Source organism: Macrotis lagotis, chromosome 8, assembly GCF_037893015.1.
Source record: "Macrotis lagotis isolate mMagLag1 chromosome 8, bilby.v1.9.chrom.fasta, whole genome shotgun sequence".
Taxonomy (NCBI): domain Eukaryota; kingdom Metazoa; phylum Chordata; class Mammalia; order Peramelemorphia; family Peramelidae; genus Macrotis; species Macrotis lagotis.
Window position 1 is genome coordinate 193,095,967 of NC_133665.1, and position 18,579 is coordinate 193,114,545.

The following is an 18,579-nucleotide window of genomic DNA, read 5'->3' on the forward strand; positions in this document are numbered from 1 at the left end:
CTTTGTCTCTCCTCTGTCTCTGTCTGTCTCTCTGTCTTTGTCTCTCCTCTGTATCTGTCTCTCTGTCTCTCTGTCTCTGTCTCTCTGTCTCTCTCTCTGTCTCTCTCTCTGTCTCTCTCTCTCTCTCTCTCTCTCTCTCTCTCTCTCTCTCTTTCTCTCTCCCCCCGCCTCTCTCCTGGTGTTTTCTCTCTGAAACCACCTCCCGTTTCCACTGCATGTGTGTGCTCCACCCATGGCTCTTTAGGTGTTGCTCCTCAGCATCTGGGAGCTTCCCGAGGTCGGAGCCCGTCTTTCCTCCTGTCTTTGCTTCCCCCATTCTTCACACCCGGCACATTGCCGATGCCTGTTGAGACTGACCGAGTTGGGGCCTGTGGACTTTGAAGTAGTTTTCAGACACCCAGGTGGCAATACCTTCACCATGATCACATGAGCTGAAGCTCAGAGAGAGATCTGGGTCAAAGAGACAAATTCTGGTGTCAGTTGAGTAGCCCAGGGTGAAGGGAATGTGGGAATGCTAAAGCAGCAGGGGAAAGGGTGGGAGAGCAGCCCTTGAGGAGGATCAAGGAAGTGAAACAAAGGGGCAAATAGGAGGAAATGGCTAAATGGAGGGTCGTGTTCAGTAAGTCCTGAGGTGCCCCTCCAGCTTCAGATCCAGGGTCCTGGGATGCTGGGAAGTCAGGCTACAGAAGGAAGGAGCTGGGCAGCAGAACCAAGCTGGAGGAGGACGAAGGCAGGGCATTGGTGACCCGGAGAAAGCAGGACTGCTCCAGTCAGGCTACAAGAAACTGAAGAAGTGAGTTCTAAGGAAAGGAAGGCATCAGAGGCAAAAGAGTGCCTTGGTCAGCGTGTATGAAGAAGGGCTGATGCCAGAGCAAGGTCCTGGGGAATCAGAAGGGAAAGGGTTGAGGGGGAAGGTCAAGAGAGAAACTGGGAGTCTTCTATGGTGGGAGAAGGTGGGTGATGATGCTCAAACGTTAGGCTCATTGAGCTGAAAGTATTCAGTACAATGACCCCCATAAGCTTGAAACCATTGGAACTCTCTCTCGATGCCTCCCCAACTGGAGACCATTCATGCCAACTTGTTCCTCCCTCATCATTTGTTATTTAGCCAACAGACGTTAATGGTGAACCTGCTGCTATGCCAGACACAGGACTCTAGAATAAGGGTGACCTAACTGCCCTCCCTGCCCTCCCAGAGCAGTAGCTAGTAGCTTGAACCTCCCCAAGCAAGGGGAACATCTGTCACTTCCCTCTTTTATTCTGTCTCCGGCTTCCCATGGGAGACCGCTCCATGAGCATTTTGAATCACATAAGAGAATGGGCCCCAGAAATTACAACGGGAGCCACTCTCCTATTGCTGTCGCTTTGCTCCACACTTATCACAGGGGCCGACACAGGGCAAGTGTCTCGGTCACGCTTGGTCCTCGCCCAGAGAGGAGGGTGCCCTGAACCAGCGGGAGGGCGGGGTTCTCCAGTGTGGGCATCAGTCATCCCTGCAGAACAGAAGGCATTGGTTTAGGCCGTTATGAGTCACAGGAATCACTCACCTCGTGAACCGGTCTTTTCTCCCACAGACAAATTCTGGTATTGTCGGCTGTCACCCAATCACAAAGTGCTGCACTACGGGGACTTGGAGGAGAGCCCCCAGGGAGAGGTGCCCCATGACTCCCTGCAGGACAAACGTAAGTTCTCCCTCCTGGGCTCTCTGGTCCTTGGTGGGTTTCCGCCACTCGCAGCCCTGGTGTTCCGGCCTGAGCCAACTAGCCATCTATGAGGTCTCTTGTGGCCCAGGCTTTTGACTAGGAGCACTGGGGATTCAGAAATATGAGCAGTAGCTGCCCTCAGGAAGCTTACATCCTCCTCTAACACCCGAAATGGGAAGAGATACAACAGCACACTATAAAATGTTTGCCAGGCCACTTGGGGGTTTGGGCAGAACACTAACTAAAGGAATCAGAAACGGGTTCCCATAAGCCATGTCACTTGAGTTGGGTATTGAAGGGATCAGAGAGGAAAAGAAAGGACAACCAAGGCTTGGCACAGCAGGTGCAAAGGCATGGAGAGGGGAGATGATGGCATGGGGGAGGAAAAGCAAGGAGGACGTGGGACTGTGGATGTCCACACCACCAGCCCTGGGGTGTGGGTCTGGTCACTGTGTCAGGTGCAGACAGCCACACTGAGCACCAGACCTCTGGACCTTGGGGTCTGCAGTGGGTCAACTGGAAGCCAAACTGGCAGGACCTGGGGGCAGGGAGGGGGAGGTGACGGATGTTCATGGCATCTAATGAGACAGCCAAGGAAAAGGGAAACTTCAGATGCTGGTTTGTTTCCATTTTGTAATTTTTCCAAAATCTAACCGGGGAGAAATCTCATTCCCTTGAGTTTATGTTGTCAGTCTTTCTGAGGATTGTGACAAACTTTACACATATCACCCTCTTTTTCTTCACCACATTCCTCTGAGGCAAATACTGTGAGCTCCATTCATTCTGAATATCCAGTGACACAAAAGGATTCCTTAAACCTCTGGCTGGGTGGCATGGGTGTGACGTGGGTGGAGGGCTGCTAGGTTCCTACTTGCGCCCTTGAGGAACCAAGGGCTCCAGGCCAGTCACAGAGCAAAGATTTGAGGGTCCAAAGTTGGCAGTGGGCTCCAGAAGGCCCTGTGAAGGGAGGCCAGTAGGAATGACTTCCCCCATAGCTGCCAAAGGACTCCTGCTCCCCTTTATGGCCCATAGCCCAGACCTGCCCCTCCCAACTAGTAATTCTGCATTTAAAGGATTCATTAAAGGGGAAGCTAGGTGGCTCAGTGGATAGAGCCCTGGCCCTGGAGTCAGGAGGACCTGAGTTCAAATCCGACCTTGGACACTTAATAATTACCCAGCTGTGTGGCCTTGGGCAAGCCACTTAACCCCATTGCCTTGGATCCATTAAAAACAAATTAATAAATAAAGGATTCTCCCCAGTCCCCAACTAGGTTCCCTCATCATCATAAGGCTTCTGCCATCAAACAAAGGCTCTCTTTGAAAGAACCCAACCCCCTGAGTCATAGTCACCCCAGCCTGCTGACCTTCCCTCTAAGAGTTTGCAATGGGACCTGCCTATGAGACCTCAATATTCACCACTAACATGGCAGAAGAGGTTTCTGACTTCTCAGTTTATGAGAAAAACCAAATTTAGCAGAATGTTAGCAGCCTGGAGAGCTACCAAGAGACCTGACTCAGTGACCTGACTTCCCCAATCATCTAGCCAAGATACGTCCCAGGCAGGACTTGAAATCAGGGGCTCCCTGGGTCACTCCCTCTCTGACAGGGACCCTCATCCCTCTCCTCCAAGGTCTGGGGACTTCCCTCTCTTCTATCACACTTTCTGGGGCTCCCAAGGGAATGGATGTTTGCTCCCATGCCTTCTGGCCCCCGGGATCTCACTTCTGTCACAGAAGACTGCCCGTGTTCAGGTGAGGGTGGGAGACAACTGTCCAGAGTCACCCACAAGCCAAGCCTCAGCGAAGCATCTCTTGGCCCATAAGAAGGGAGTCTCTGAGGACTAAGGGAGCTTCTGACTCTGAGACACTTCCCTTAGGACCTTCGATTCTACAGCAACGTCTTAGTCTGGCTAGGTGCAGTCCAGTCCGACAGTGACCTTGGAAGTAGTTTTTTTCCAGAGGAGAGAACAGAAGCTTCCTCATCCGCCCATCTGTCATTGGCCTCAGGGGTCTGAGACAACATGGTAGACTCTGGTTTTCTTCTGATTAACTTTGAAAAGATCTCGGGCAAAGAAAGACAAAACAGAAGGGCTGGAGGGGACTGGCTTTTCATGCTGAGATGGAGGCTGGATCTAAAATGGCTTTACTCATATCAGGAAAGGGGTGATTCAGTTGCTGTGACCCTCCCCCACTCCCCCCAATCCTCAGCTCTTCTGAATGAACCCTGGAAAAGTTGGAGAGTAGGGGGGGATAGATAAGGGACCTCCAGTGTTTACAGACTCCTGCATCTGGAAACACCCAAGGACTGGAATGGCCAGCCACTCTTGCCCGGCCCTGCCCCAGTCCCACCTCAGTGGTTGAGGGCTGTAGCCGGAGTCACCACTGGAACAAGATCCTAGAAGGACTGAAGCCGGCTTATTCCCAGGAATAACATTGACTGCTATTGACTCAACCAGTGACCCCCAGCCCCTCGGCAGAGCAGCCCTGACCATCCTCCAGCAGAGAAGGCCAGACCCTGACAAAGCTGTGTGCCTCTTGGTGTGGTTCATCCGGGGCTTGTACATGCTGCCTCCGGCAGCTCGTCACTCAGAACATGGGGAAGGCAGGGGCTGTGACAGGGATCGGTGGGGAGCCGAGCCAGACATCAAAAAACACACGTTTAAAATAAGCAGGGGAGACAAGCGAATGTGAGAAGAGGGATAAAATTAAGAAAGTGCCAGCAAGATACACATGTAAGGGAATCCAAGACTTAGCGAGGAGTAGGAGGAGCTCTGGGGCTGAGTTCAGGATGTGGGTTCAAAATTATATCACCTGGGTGACCTAAACTCTTCCACCCTGGGCCTCAGTTTCCTCATCTGTAAAATGAAGGTGGTTGTGTTGTTTCAGTCATTTCTGATTCTTCGTGACCCTATTTGGGGTTTTCTTGGTAAAGATACTACAGATTCTCTTCTCTAGGTCATTTAACAGATGAAAAAACTAAGCAAAGTGACTTGCCCAGGGTCACAAAGTCGGTGTTTCAGGTCAGATTTGAACTCAGAGCTTCCTGACTCCAGGGTGCTACCAAGCTGCCCCATCGCCACCAGCCTTTATTGGGTACCCAGTGGTACGAGCCTTGTCCATGGACAAGAGATACTCCATTACACGAATCCAGAAGTATTAATTAAGCCCCTGCTGTTTGCTGCACTGGGGAGATAGAATTAAAACTGCATGTGATTCGCCCTCCCCCGGGGGTGCCCGTGGCCATGCCCTCCCTGTGCCTCAGGTTCAGAGCTACCTCGGGCGCCTGTGGCCTTTCCGGTCTGGAGGCCAGTGTGCTGTCTACTGCCACACCGTACAAAGTCAAGTCTGAGGAGGACGTTGGGCACTCGGGAGGGCTCAGCCTCTAGGCTGTGCTTTGGAGGAAGCGCTGTGCCCGGGAGCCAAGAGACTCTCAATGATTTCAGGAGACTCCTGGTGACTCTGGGAGGGGTCACAAGTACAATTTCCTGGGGGTGGAGACCCAAGCAGCCATTTGGTAGGGGCAGCAGAGGCGAAGGCTGCCAGCATGCGCCAACAGCAATGTAGTATGAGGGACAGAATGCCAGCTCTAGAATCCTAGGTCCTGGGTTCAAATCCTGACTCTTTCTGCTGGCTCCACACCTGACTCTGAAGAAGCCACTGACCCTCCTGCCCATCAGCACTCTAGGCATCTGTGGGATAGAGGGCAGGCATAGGAGCCACGGGCCCTCGTGTGACCTTTGGCAAAACCACGTCAACTCTCTGGGACGGGGCCTTTGCAGCCCTAAAGGGGCTGGGATGGACAGGAGGACCTCCAGCTTCTTTCCAGTTTTACAGAATTCTGTGATGACTGCACCTGCTGCCTCAGTGAGCCATGAACAGGGTGAGGGGGCAGGGGGACAGGAGTGGGTATGTTTGTGTATGCATGTAGGTGTGGGGTGGCAGGAGAAGGAAGATGAGGGCTGAGGGGCCCACGGGACTCTGGCAGATTGGAGTTCTTGAAATGAGATCATTTGGGAGGTCCTGCAGCCGGAGGCCGAGAAGCCCTCTCTCCTTCAGGTGCCTCGTTCCTGGTGTGGCCGGTCGGCTCTTCCCCCTGCTCCTCCGTCTCTCACCCTCAAGCTCTCCATGCCTGCAGCTGGCATCGGCCTCTTGCCAGAGCCGGTGCTTGGTGTCTGTGCTCCCCAGCTCCTCAGCAGGACCCCGAGGGCAGCCCCACCCTCATCCCTGCGAATCTAGGCCAAGTTCTCCCCCCAGCAACAGCAAGCTGGCTGAGGAGAGACAGAAGCTGCTTCTTTCTCCTACTCTCACAGAGCCTAGCTTTATTTCAGAGAAAAGGAAACCAACCAGTCCCAGGAGGGGCCGGGTTCCTGTCTCCCCTTGTCTCCATTGACCGGTCTCATCCTTGACCCATCGCAGAAGCTTCCAGGCTGGTCTCCCTTAGGCCAGCTATACCCCAGCCCAGGGGTTCTAGTTAACTAGGCCCCACCCCAGGACTATTTGTGCCCAAACGGTGGTAGAGCATCCCAAGCTCCTATTGGTCTCATCAGCCACAGCCGGACACACTGTCATTTGTCTCCAACCTAATGATGCCATTTTGGTCTTCTTTGACAACGAAGGACAAGATCCAACCAACCAACCAGCCAAAAGGAGATACAGAAAGCTCGGCCAGCTCTGCCCGCGTCCCTGCCCTGCTCACAAACTTTCAGTGGCTCCCCACTGCCTCTTCAGAAAATGCAAACCCCTCAGCCTGGAATGGGGAACCCCTGCTTACCTGTCTCCCTTCCCTGCATAGAGCTGGGGCTCCCTCACCTGCCTTGGAGCAGGCCCCCTCCTGAGCCCTGATCTCCAGATTCCTCACCCTAAAGCTGAAGTACTCAAACCTGTTTGTGTTCATGTTGTGTGCCCCTCCAGATCCAGGAGAACGGAAGCTCCCCCTCCTGCCCAGGCAGTCACTTCTTTGTCTTTGTTTCTCCAGCACCCAATGTGATGCCTGCTTATTGGGTGAATTCAGACCCCCAAGTAGGCCATCCATCTATCCAAGTCAAACCCCATCCACTCCTTTCCCCAGCTGCATCCTCACAAAGACAAGACACCTCAGATGCCTGGGTGACCTTGGGCAACTGACTCTATCCTTCCCTGGGCATCCCCCAGCTTCCCTTTTTGTAAAAACGAGGGGATTGGCCTGGATGACCTGAGCACTGAGCCACCTCCCAATCTCTGACCATACGGTCCTCTGTCCTGGCACTTTATCTCTGGAATAGTCCTTTGGCTGGGCCCAACCCTTGCCTCACCCAGAGCTGAGTAAACACTTCTTGGGACCTTTCTCTGATGGTCACTAAATCCCCGGTCAGAAAGGCCTCCTATGCTGAACTCAAAGTCTACCAGGTGGTCGGTTTTCCTCCTCCCTTATCTCTGTCCCCCCCACTCTCACTTGCCTCTCTGACCCTGTCTCCTCTACTACGTGTGTGAGTGTGTGTGTGTGTGTGTATGCAGGTGTGTGAATGTGTGTGTGTATGCAGGTGTGTGTGTGTGAGTGTGTGTGTGCAAGTATGTTGTTTGGGTGTGTGTGTGTGTGGGCACGTGGATCCATTAAAGGAAGCATGGCAGGTGGGCAGATGGGCGGGCTTGGCACCCTCGGCCCCAAAGCGCAGGCTCTTCCCTGGGCAAGGCGCTCATGCTGGTTCTTGGTGTATTGCAGTGCCCGTGGCAGACATCAAGGCGGTGGTGACGGGGAAGGACTGCCCACACATGAAGGAGAAGGGAGCCTTGAAACAGAACAAGGTAGGATGCTCAGCTCATCCCCAGACAACGGGACTAGCCTGGCCTGGGAACTGAGGCCGAGCACCAACTCCTGCTGGAAGGACCCCAGGAGGAGGCTGGCGCATGGAAGATGGCAGGGCCCCTGCTTGGCACCTCCCCTCCTTCCTCTGAACGTCCGGTCATCGCTGAGTTTTTTCCTCAGTTATTCAGGATTCCTTAAAAGGAGAAAACTGTATGTGTTCTGTGGCAGCTCTGAGCCCACGTTTTGGGGGAAGAATTACTGAGGACACCTCTTCCCTCTAAAAAGCCCACATTGGCTTTCTTCTGGAAGCTCCAGAGCTGGCCCTGCCCGGCCCTCTGGGCCAAATACTTACTGACCGGCAGGACCAGCTGCCGGGCCTCGGTTGGGTGGGCAGGTTCAGTAACATTTTTACTCCAGGGTTAAGGCTAAGGAGAAAATGTGAGCCTGACCTCCTGCCTCAGAGGCAGTGCGCCAGCCCAAGAGGTGGGGCAGGGGTCTGTGGCCATCCACAGAAAGCCTCAGGTAGGTGGCAGGTGACACTCATGAAGCCCGTGCTTCTCAAAGTGTGGGTCATGTCTGGCAGGGCATGTCCTTGGGGCCCTCCAAAAGCTGATTAGGAGAGGCTAAGACAGGCTCTGGGTCGAGCCCAGAGGGGCAGCAGGAGGCCCCTGCCTCAGCCTCCCGGCTCATCATCCCTCTTGGCAACTCTGCCAACAGCCCCACTGAGCCCAGGGCCAGCACTGTCAGCCCTTCTCAGCGAGACCCTCCTCTTGGGGCCTTCTAGCCCTCTTTCCTGGCTCAGGACTTGAATGAGGAGGGGGCTGGGAGGAAGGGGCAAAAGGCAGAAACTATCAGGTCACAGTTCTGTCAACATCTCTAACCCTAAAGACCCAGACCCAGCACTGGCATCTGTGGCAGCAAAATAGAGCCTCTGGCCCTGATCGGTGCCTTCCCATGTGACCCCCGCTTGGTCCGGGGCCTGAGAAATTTGGGTTGGTGTCTAAGCCTTGGTCCCCAAAACAGAAGGCAGGTGCTCGGGTTCTCTGTGGAAGGATCTGAGAATGTCACGGGTCTGGGAGGCCTGGCTCCCAGGAGGAGGGGTAGCTGCAAAGGGGCCCTTGATGGGTGGGCTACATAGAAGCTACTGAGGGAAGAGCTGCCTGAGGTCTGAGCTGTCCCCGAGGGGGCTGGGGACCTGGAGAGGGAGGGCAAGGGGAACAGCACAAGGGACGTCCCTCCTGCATGGGGACGGTTTGGGGGCTTGCACCTTTCTGTAACGTCCCTGCAGGGATTCTGGGATGGGATAGGTGATAACGTGGATAGAGAGTGTTTGACAGCCCCAGTCAGTGGAGGAGATGGAGCACGACATATCCAGAGGAACAGGTGCTGGCCTTGGAATCTGGCAGAGCTGGGTGCGAATCCTGCCCCCCTCCCCCCCCCACACACACACACAGCCCCCTAGTCACCTTGTCTCAGGTCTCAGCTCTCCATGGACCGGGCCCTCCTTTAGATTTCAGATTATAAGAGACGTGTGTTTCTACTGAGTCACAGAGCTTCCACCTGGGGTCCCTTACCTGGATAACATTCCCCTTCTGGATCCAAAGAAAAGAGGAAACTTGTATTCCCTACCACATGTGGCTGTTGCAAAGAGACAGAGGTAGAAATGAGCGTTCCTTTGTGAGGCTCATGGGGTGTGCGGCTGGCCAGGCTGCGGCTTTCCTGGCTGCCGCCCTTCCTGGGAGACTCAGTGACCCGGAGGCCCAGACATCAATAAAACCTATTATAAGTGATAGGGTCGCCTCCCACGGACGTGGAGTTCAGAGGATTAAGGCCTAGTCTTCCTTCCAGTCAGCCCTGGTGGAATTCAGGTTGACCTAGCAGGTCATGGCAAAACCTATCATTTCTGGCCAATATGTACCAGGAATCTGGGTCAGGACAGGGTGGATGAGTAGTGCTGAGGGACGGCCGTGAAAGGAGGGCTGAGGGGCGGGAGGGCATCCAGCCAGGCAGACACTCTGCTCCGGTGCTCTCAGCCCTGCTGCTAGGCCTGCTGTGGCTACACCGTCAGAGTGAAGGGAGGAACCAGCTATGGCACTTCCCTATGCAGAGCTGCGCCATCACCCACCATCATGCCAACCGGCTCATCCCTCCTGTTAGATGGGGCAGATAAAAGATGAAATGACTGAGGGGGGAAAGATTCATCTAAGCATATCAGTTTATTCATTCATGGGACTAGCCCCTTCCTCAGTTTAGGGCCCTGAATACGGGGGAGACAGATTTCAATATCATGAAAAACAAATGAAAGCAATTAATTAAAAGGAAATTCATTGAAAGGATGGAAGATTAGGGACTTTCCAGGTTGGGAGGGGGAGAGTGATCCCTGAAATCAGGAGAGGAGGTGCCCCCTCCTACACCCCACAAATGCCTGTGAAGAATCAAAGCAACAAGGACCCTGAGTAACCACGTGGACCCTTACCTTTCCGTGGATTATCCAGAAGTGTGGACAATTGGACAATTGTGAGAAAAGTCCTCGCATCAGTCTTTGGATCTGACTGGCTATCTGGTCAGCTAAGGCGACGTCCTCAGGGAAGGATCTCTAAACAGCAGGGAGAGGGGGGCCAACTTCCCAGCCAGTCAGGGCTAGGTTCAAACAATGCAATAAGGTTTTCTCTCTTTTTTTAAATTTTATTTATTTAAGGCAATGGAGTTAAGTGACTTGCCCAAGGTCACACACCTAGGCAATGACTAGGTGTTTGAAGCCAGATTTGAACTCAGGACCTCCTGACTCCAGGGCCAGACCACCTAGCTGCCCAAGGTTTTCTCTCAATTCTCACAAAGAATAGTTTTCTCAAAAGACAGAAGTTGAAATAGAAAGGGAACTGCGCTAAGATGGAGTCAGTGGGGTTTACCCAGCTCTCCCAATTAGCCATTCACTGTCCCAGTGCCTTCAGTTCCCTCCCTGATGAGGCTTCTGCTGAGGGTGGCATAGAGAGGCCGGCTCCTCTGTGTGGGACATATGGCATGACAGGGACCAGGCCCCATCTCCTCCCTCCCTCCTCTCCTCTCTCTGCACCTCTCTCTGTGTTTCTCTCCTCCTTCTCTCTCTGTCTCTGTCTTGGTCACACACACACACACACACACACACACACATATTCCTTGACTCACTTTAAGAGTTTGGGATAGAGCAGGACACCAGGGAGAACCCCCAGGATCTGGGTATTTAGCATTTTTATCAATGACATGGATAAAGGCATTGATGGGGTTTTTTTTCCTCATCAGAGTCACAGATTAGACAAAGTGGATGATCAATTCAGGATCAAAAGGATTTTGACAGGAAAAGAATTAGACTAAAACCATCTAAGATGAAATTAAATGGGTATTTTTTTAAGTCTTGTCCTTTGGGGCACCCAGGTGGCACAATGGCCAGAGCATCAGTCTTAGAGTCGGGAAGACCTGAGTTTAAATCTGATCTCAGATACTTAATAATTACCCAGCTGTGTGACCTTGGACAAGTCACTTAACTCCATTGCCATGCAAAAAAATTTTTAAAAAAAGTCCTGTCCTTGAAATAAAAATCTTGTTTTTTCAGTCAAAGATTTTAAACAATACTTCTAAAGTGTAAGAGGAAAGAGCCATGGTTCAATAACAGTTGTGAAAAAGATCTGGAAGTTTTAGTGGACCACACAATCAAAATGAGTAAACAGTGTAATGTGGCAGCCAGTGAGATTTGGGACTTTTATCAAAAAAAGGTGTGGTTTCTGGGACTGGAGAAGTGACCCCCCGCCTTCTGCCCCCCCCTTAACTCACTGAAGGATGGTGCTGCCTTCTGGCCACCTCTGTGTAAGAGCCAAGGTGTTTGCAGAAGCGGGCAGCAGAGTGCAGGGCACCGAGGAGAGAGCCTGGCTCTGAAGGAGCTGGGAGGGACAGAATCTCCTGTGGAGAAGCTCAGACCCTGCCCCCCACCCCAGAGGCAATTGTGGGCCTGGCGAGAGGGGGTGGGAAGAGGTCATTGAGGCTTAGGCCAGGGCTGGGGGGCGGCCTCCTGAGTGTGGACTGCCCGAGGAAGCTACCTAACTCCCTCCCAGGTCTTAGAATCTGTGACTTGCCCCTGGTGAGCGCCGATCGTAGGGGACTGGTAGAATTTGAACTCGGGTCTTCTTGCCTTCGGTGCCTCTACTTTCCTCCATGGCTGCCTAGTCCATCGGCTGCTTCACTAGTGGGCACATGGGTTCTAAGAATTCACTTGCAGTCAGAAAGCTCAGGGTCCAAGCCAAGCCCTCCTTGAACCAGTCCTTACCCCTCCAGCGCCTTCCTCAGTTTCCCCTCTGTTATTTATGAGGTCGTTGTATTGAAGGCTTCCACAGAGGTCTTCTCCACCCCAAAGGCGCCACTTCCTCCAGCTTCCTCCTTGGCCCAGAGAAGCCCCAGAGATCATAGAGTTCCTGGAGACCCCGCTGGCCTCCACGCATCTTCCATCTTTCCCCCTCCCCCAGTGACAAGGCTGATGACCCCCTCCCCCTGTGTCATTCTAGGAGGTTCTGGAGCTCGCCTTCTCCATCTTGTATGACTCCAATTGCCAACTGAACTTCATCGCTCCTGATAAGCACGAGGTAAGAAGGGGGTGGGCTGGGGGGTATGTAGGGAGGGAAGGGGGATGATGCTAGTGGAAAGGGACCAAAGCAAAGAGACAGCTCGGTGACAGTCGATAGCCCTCCAGAATCTAAGTACATTTAAATGTTTGACTTTGCCAAACCACAGCGACTCTCTAAAATGGACCCCGTTATTATCCCCATTTTAACAGATGAGGAAACTGAGGCAGGGACTGGCCAGGGACCATCCAAGTAGTACCAATCTGAGGCTGGGCGTGACTTCAGCCAGTCTCTGTCCACTGTAGCATCAGCTGCTGCCCCCCGGTTATATATAACCCTGCAAACATCCCCCCCACCACACCCCGTGGAAGTTCCTGGAAATCAGGAATTGTTAGTTGAGGGTTCTTTGGGGGTTTCTCCTTTCTTTGGATAACCAACTGTTAGCACAATGCCTATTAAGAACTCCATAAAGGTCTGTTGGCTAACTGACTTATTCCAAAAGGAAAAAAGAGGCCACATCATGAGAATTATCTTGCTAGCTGTGTGAGTTGAGGCTGACTCCAAGCATTCTGAGACTCTGGGGGACAAGGACCCATATCCTCAGAAATGCTCTGGGTCTCCCCAGCTCTTTTCCTGACTCCAGAGTTTCCCATTTGATCTGGATCCAGAGAATCACAAACCCCCAGATCCCTGACCTGCACCCCAGAGCCCAGTGGGAGGGCCCAGCCTGGCAGAGATGGGGGGGGGTGAGAGCCTGCCCCCCCGGCCACTGCTGCCAGTTCCTCCATGGCCTCCCCTCTGGTGCCACCCAGGCACAATCAAGCAGGAAGCAGCCCCCACCCCCCAGAATTCATTGCAGAATTCCAAATTTAAACTGTTCTCCTGGCTTCAGTTTTCTCCTTTACAAATCATTTAAAGCTATGAATTTTGCCAAAAGAAAAAAAAAAGCCATGAAGCCTTTTTTTAAAAAAAAGTTCAGGCTTCACTGTGCTGTCAGAATTTGCTCTCACGGCTCCCTTTATTCCTCCCCCTTGCCGTTTTGCCACACGTATAATTTGCTTCTCCCTCTTCGACACGCGGGGAGCTATATTTAAAACCAGCCAGCAGTGTGAAGCCTCAGCAAAGGCCTTGGGGAGAGAGACTTGCCAGTGCAGGGACCAGATGCCCTCCTGCAGTCCCACCGGGAGAAAGTGAGGCCCGGGCAGCTCCCTCAGAAGGCCCCATTCAGGGCAGCAGGCCTCTCTTCTCTCCCACCTCCCTCACCAATCAGAACCCAACTCTCTGATAAATCCATCAATCCACTGATATGCACAGATGTCCATATGTGGCGTCTGTAGATGCACAAGACGTAAAAACGTGCCCACTATGGGCTAGACCCCTGGGGAGAAAAAAATCATCCTTTCCTTCAAGGAATCGGCATCCTGCCTCAGATTGGCAGGGGTGGGGGGCCACCAGGGTTGGGGGGTAGCCAGTGGGACCAGGGAAGGGCTGGGACCTCGGAGCTCTTAGAGAACCTGGTGTTCTTTAGAAGGAGCCGCCTATTTTCTGTGCAGAGCCAGGTGAGGAAGCCCAAAACGGCCAAGTCAGCGGAGGTCTCAGGAGGCTCCTACCGAAATGGGAGGGGTCCTCGAGGTCCCGTGGTTCTGGGGGCTAGGAGGAGACTACAGGGTCGAAGAGCTGTGGGTCTGCCTGTAGGAAAGGCCATTTATTTGTTCAGCACTAAAGACTTGGAGTTGGAGACCCAGCCCCAGGCACCCAGCCTCAGTTTCCTTCTTTGTACAAATAAATCATCCTGGCGAAAAATGCATCAAGTACGTGCAGGGTCTATCTCTGTATTTTCTGTGTGTGTGTTTCTGGGTATTCTTCAGCTTTTTATTTAGTTATGCATGGTGTAGGTAGATGAGAGCTGGAGAGGTAGAGCTAGAGATGTGGATATTCATAGATTCATATGCACAGGCATGCATATCTACATACATGTGCAGGTGTGTGTAACATCTATAACTGTGTATTTACACACACATACACACATTTGTAGATGACACACATAAAGGAAAATATAAAACATACACCACATGCCCAGATAACAAGAATTAAACCAAGAGCACATGCACACACATAGACACACCTTTCCTTATGTCTAATTAAATCAAAACCTGAAGACACACGCATATTCATACATGACAGACTTAACTATCATATATCTCAAAAGCACATATCATAAATGTAAACCTTTCATAGTGGATGTTTTGGTCTACTTTTATATACAAATACCTGCATGTGTGTGTGAGCATGTTTCATTCTATTTAATTACCTCCGCCTGCACAGAGGCACACGTGTCTGTGTATGTTCACAGAGCTAGAGCATCTCTATTCACACACCTGTGTCTGTGTATGTAAATTGTACATGGGTGCACCCATCTGCCAGCACAGCTAGCTGCGTGCATGTGTGCATCTGGGTCCACACGCCTACAGGCAGATCTATAATATATAATATTTATATGCATGGTGTCTGTCTGTGCGGCGTCCTCTATGCACTGCACTGTGTCCCTGTGTCTACAAGCACCTACGTCTGTGTCATTGCACACATGTGCACGGGCACCACATTGTGTGTGTGTGCCCAGTGTCTGTGAGTGTCCATCCGCTACAAATGCAGCTCCATTTCTACGTGTGATACGCATGTATGTGTTCACCTAGTCCCTACACAAGTCTCAGCAGACACAGGATGGATAAACGGCCTCCAGGCACGTCTCTGACATGCAAGGACAGCGCATCCTGGCACTGGCGTTCTCTTCTTTTAGGGCTTTTTGACATCTCTCTTTTTACAAAGGTCCTTTTTGCCCTCCTGTAGGCAGGACCGGCATGGTCTCCTCCGCTTTCTGCAGGCACACTGGGGGTGTGAGAGGGAGGCTCCTTTGGGGATGGTTCAGCCCTGAGGTCACTAAGGAAGCTCCCACTGTCCCCTGCAGTGCTTCTGTGACAGGTCCAAAAAGCCAGCAGTGACCACCACCCTCAAGATCCAGCCCTGGAACTTGCTAGAAGCCAGGCGGCCTTCCCTCCGACCACCTTCTGAGTCCCCCTTCAGGGCAAGGTCTGGGCTTATGGCTACAGCCCCAGGGAGGGCCGGCAGGGATCCAACCAAGCCCCCCACCCAGGATGACCAAGAGGGCCGGAGATAAGCAAATGCATTAAAAGGAGAGAGGGAGCAGCAGAGCCAACAGGGTGCTTGCAGGTCATGAAGTCGACAAGCCCCAGGTCTCTGGCAGGTGCTAGGATTTCCCCCAAAATGGACAGAGACACGGTCCCTGCTCTCCCTCACACTCTAAGGGGAGACCGCAGGTCAAGGAGGATGAGCCGACTGCAGCCCAAGTGATAACGGAGGGGGAGGCCGCAGAAAGCAGTGAGGAGAGGTCCCAGCCATGGGGCAACATCCAGAGAAGGGGCCAGAGCCACTGAGTGGAAGAGGAAATGGAGACGCATTAGGCATAAGCTGGCTGCAAGCCTGGGAAGGGCCCGGGCTGTGATGGGCCTTGAGAGCCTGAGGGAATAGGGAGCCACTGGGATTTGTTGAGTGAAGGGTCAGACCCGGGCTTAGGCAAGATTTGTTAGGAGGCTAAGTAGAGGATAGGTGAGAGTGCGAATTATGGAGAGAGGAGCACAGATATGGAGATGAGAAGGAAGTCAGAGGGCTCTGCCCCCCATTTTACAGATGAGGAAACTGAGGCACAGTCCTCCATAGACTTCTGTAGAGCCCCACAAGTAATGCATGCTTGAGGCAGGGCTCTGGCCCTGACCCTGTGACTCCCACTGGACCATGCTTTCCATCCTCTTCCAAACAAGAGCCTGGTGGCCCGGGCAGTGTCTAGGCTCCTGAGGGCAGCCTCGGAATCAAAGGGCTGGCATTCAAATCCCACCCCTGTGTCTCATTTACTGGGCAGCCCTGGCATCTCCTCTCTCTGTTTATTCATATGTCAGGGTCCAAGGGGTCCCTGCCCTGAGAGACTGTCGTGAGGCTCCAATGAGGCTGGGCAGATAAAGGGGTGGGCCAGATGGCTATTCTGATGATGATCCCTGTGCCCCTCGGTGCCGACATCCCCACAGAGGTCCCTTGGGTCACCTGGAAGGATAGGGGGCACTTTTTCTCCATGTGGGGTGCTGAGCAGCTCCTGGGCACTAAGCTGACCCCTCTTCCCCCCCCCTTGCCCACAGTACTGCATCTGGACCGATGGACTCAACGCTCTACTGGGCAAAGACATGCTGAGCGACCTCACCCGCAATGACCTGGACACCCTGCTCAGCATGGAGATCAAGCTGCGCCTCCTCGACCTGGAGAACATTCAGATCCCGGATGCGCCTCCTCCGATCCCCAAGGAGCCCAGCAACTACGACTTTGTCTATGACTGTAACTGAGGCAGCCCTGGCCCGGCCCCTGCCCACCCCGGTGCCCCTGCAGGACTCTCGAGGTCTCTGCCGGAACTGCAAACAGGAGGGAGAACACATGTGGGGGCCCTCTGGGGTGACGGCCAGGGCCCCCCAACCCCCTGCCTCTCCCCCCCACCCAGTACCTCTTTCCTCCCTCCCCCCACCCTCTGTGCCAATCAGCGATCGATCCATGAGTCGATCATTTTCAGAGACTAAGATGCTCCACCTAGCTTCTCACCGCCGCAGCCCCAATGGCAGACACCGCAAGTCCCACCCTGGCCCCTGAGATCACAGTGGAACCGGCCTGGGACTGGAGGGTGCCTGCTGCTGCCCACCCACCTTCCAGCCAAATGGCCTGGAGGAGACGGGTCCAGGAGCCTCCTGGGAGCAGCAGAGGAAGAAGAAGGGCAACCGCTGCTCCTGAGAAGAACTAGCAAGGCCAGGACCAGGGCCAGGACCAGGACAGCTGAGGACCATTTGTGACTCTGTCCCGGCTTGCCACCATCCCCGCCCAATCGCCACCCCTTCCTCCCCTCTCTTCTCCCTTCCTTTCTCAAAGACCAGAAGGAGGACCTCCATCCATCCCCAGGGCTTCACCGTGGTTTGGGCTCCCAAAGGACAAATGTGCTGGCTTCACACCCCTTAGACTTCCAGGCTGTCCCTCACCTCTCACTGGCTTCTTTCTAAGGGTTCTAGGCTCTCCCTTTCCCTTTTCCCAGCTTCCTTCTAGTATATTAACTCAAAGCACAAATTATGAAGCCCCTAGTTGTGGTCTCTCTCTCTCCTATTCTCTTTCAACATTCCCTCTTTCTCCCTTCCCCCATTCTCCCTCTTTTCTCCCTTCTCCTCTCTCCCTTTTACTCTCACTCACTCACTCACTCTCTCTTTCCCTGTCCCCTCTCTCTGTACCTTCCTTTCTTTCTCACTCTTTCCTTGTATCTATCTCTACATTTCCCTCTTTTTCCTCTCTGTATCTATCTCTCACTCTCTCCCCCACCTATCTCTGTGTCTCTCTCCTGTGCCCTCCTATATCATCTGTTTGTCTTTCTCCATCCTTTGTCTCTGTGTGTTTCTTTCTGCCTTTCTGTTTTCTGTATCTCCCTCCCCTTTCTTAGTTCTCTTTCTCTCTCTCTCTCTCTCTCTCTCTCTCTCTCTCTCTCTCTCTCTCTCACACACACACACACACACACACACACACACACACACACACACACACACACAGAGAGAGTCCCTAATCCTAAATGCCTCCCCCTGCCCCTGGCTTTGGACCCCCCTCCCAGAGCTGGGTGTCCCTTCCTGAGGCGATTGGGTTCCCCAGCATTGGTGGAGCCACCAGACATCCCAGTTTACATTGCTGTAATCATCACGAGTGTTAGAAATCTGCGAGGGTTTTTGTTTTTGTTTTGTACAAAAGAGTCTAACATTTTTTGCCAAACAGATATATATTTAATGAAGAGAAGATATACATTAATGTGCGTTCTTTTTGGAGGATGGCTTTTTTAATTATGTCCATTCCAAACATTTCCCTGAGAATAACATCCCCTTCTCCCACTTGCTGTGTAATAAAATCTGAGTTGTGATGAACTGGGGAGCCAGAGTCTTCCTTGAGAGCTGACAAGAGGGCCAGGCCGGCTCCATCTGAACTAAATGCTCCATGGTCAGACATCACTCCAGGATCAAGGAACACCAGGGGTTTGTAACCCAAGCAAAGAATAGCCCGGTTTGCTGGAGGAAGAATAGAGAAAGGTAAGAAATAGAAGTGAGAGGAGCTGGTTCCCAAGCTGCCTCCGGGAGGGCAGAATTCTCAGCCTTCTTCCCACATGCTGATTAAAAAGGTTCAAGAGACAGAATTTCTGAGAAAGTTCTAATGTCTACATTTTCATGAAAGGCTGGTCATTTGGTCATCTCTTTTTTAGTTCAAAGACAATCCCGACAGGTTGGCTCAAGGTTTATATGCTCTTTTGGAAAAGAAGTGTTCCAAAGGAGAACAATTCTGATTGGCTCAGCATGAGATGGATTTTACAAAGAGACATAGGCTGACTCCAGTGAGAAACTGAGAGTGACTTCATACCCCCTGGCCTGAAAGAA

At 52.7% G+C, this 18,579-nt stretch overlaps 1 protein-coding gene across 2 annotated transcripts in view; it reads left to right on the forward strand.

Moving 5' to 3' along the window:
• ELMO1 (engulfment and cell motility 1) overlaps positions 1–18,282 on the forward strand; it is a 251,108-nt gene extending 232,826 nt beyond the window's left edge. Inside the window, exons 15-18 of one of the 2 annotated variants that reach the window (XM_074199240.1) lie at positions 1,575–1,682; positions 7,401–7,483; positions 12,017–12,094; positions 16,279–18,267. In XM_074199240.1, the coding sequence (XP_074055341.1) occupies positions 1,575–1,682; positions 7,401–7,483; positions 12,017–12,094; positions 16,279–16,479 (470 nt within the window). In that variant the 3' untranslated portion in view covers positions 16,480–18,267. Of the gene's footprint in view, positions 1–1,574; positions 1,683–7,400; positions 7,484–12,016; positions 12,095–16,278 lie in introns of both variants that reach the window. The other variant, XM_074199241.1, reaches the window with a different exon arrangement.
• The last annotated feature ends 297 nt before the right edge of the window (positions 18,283–18,579 follow it).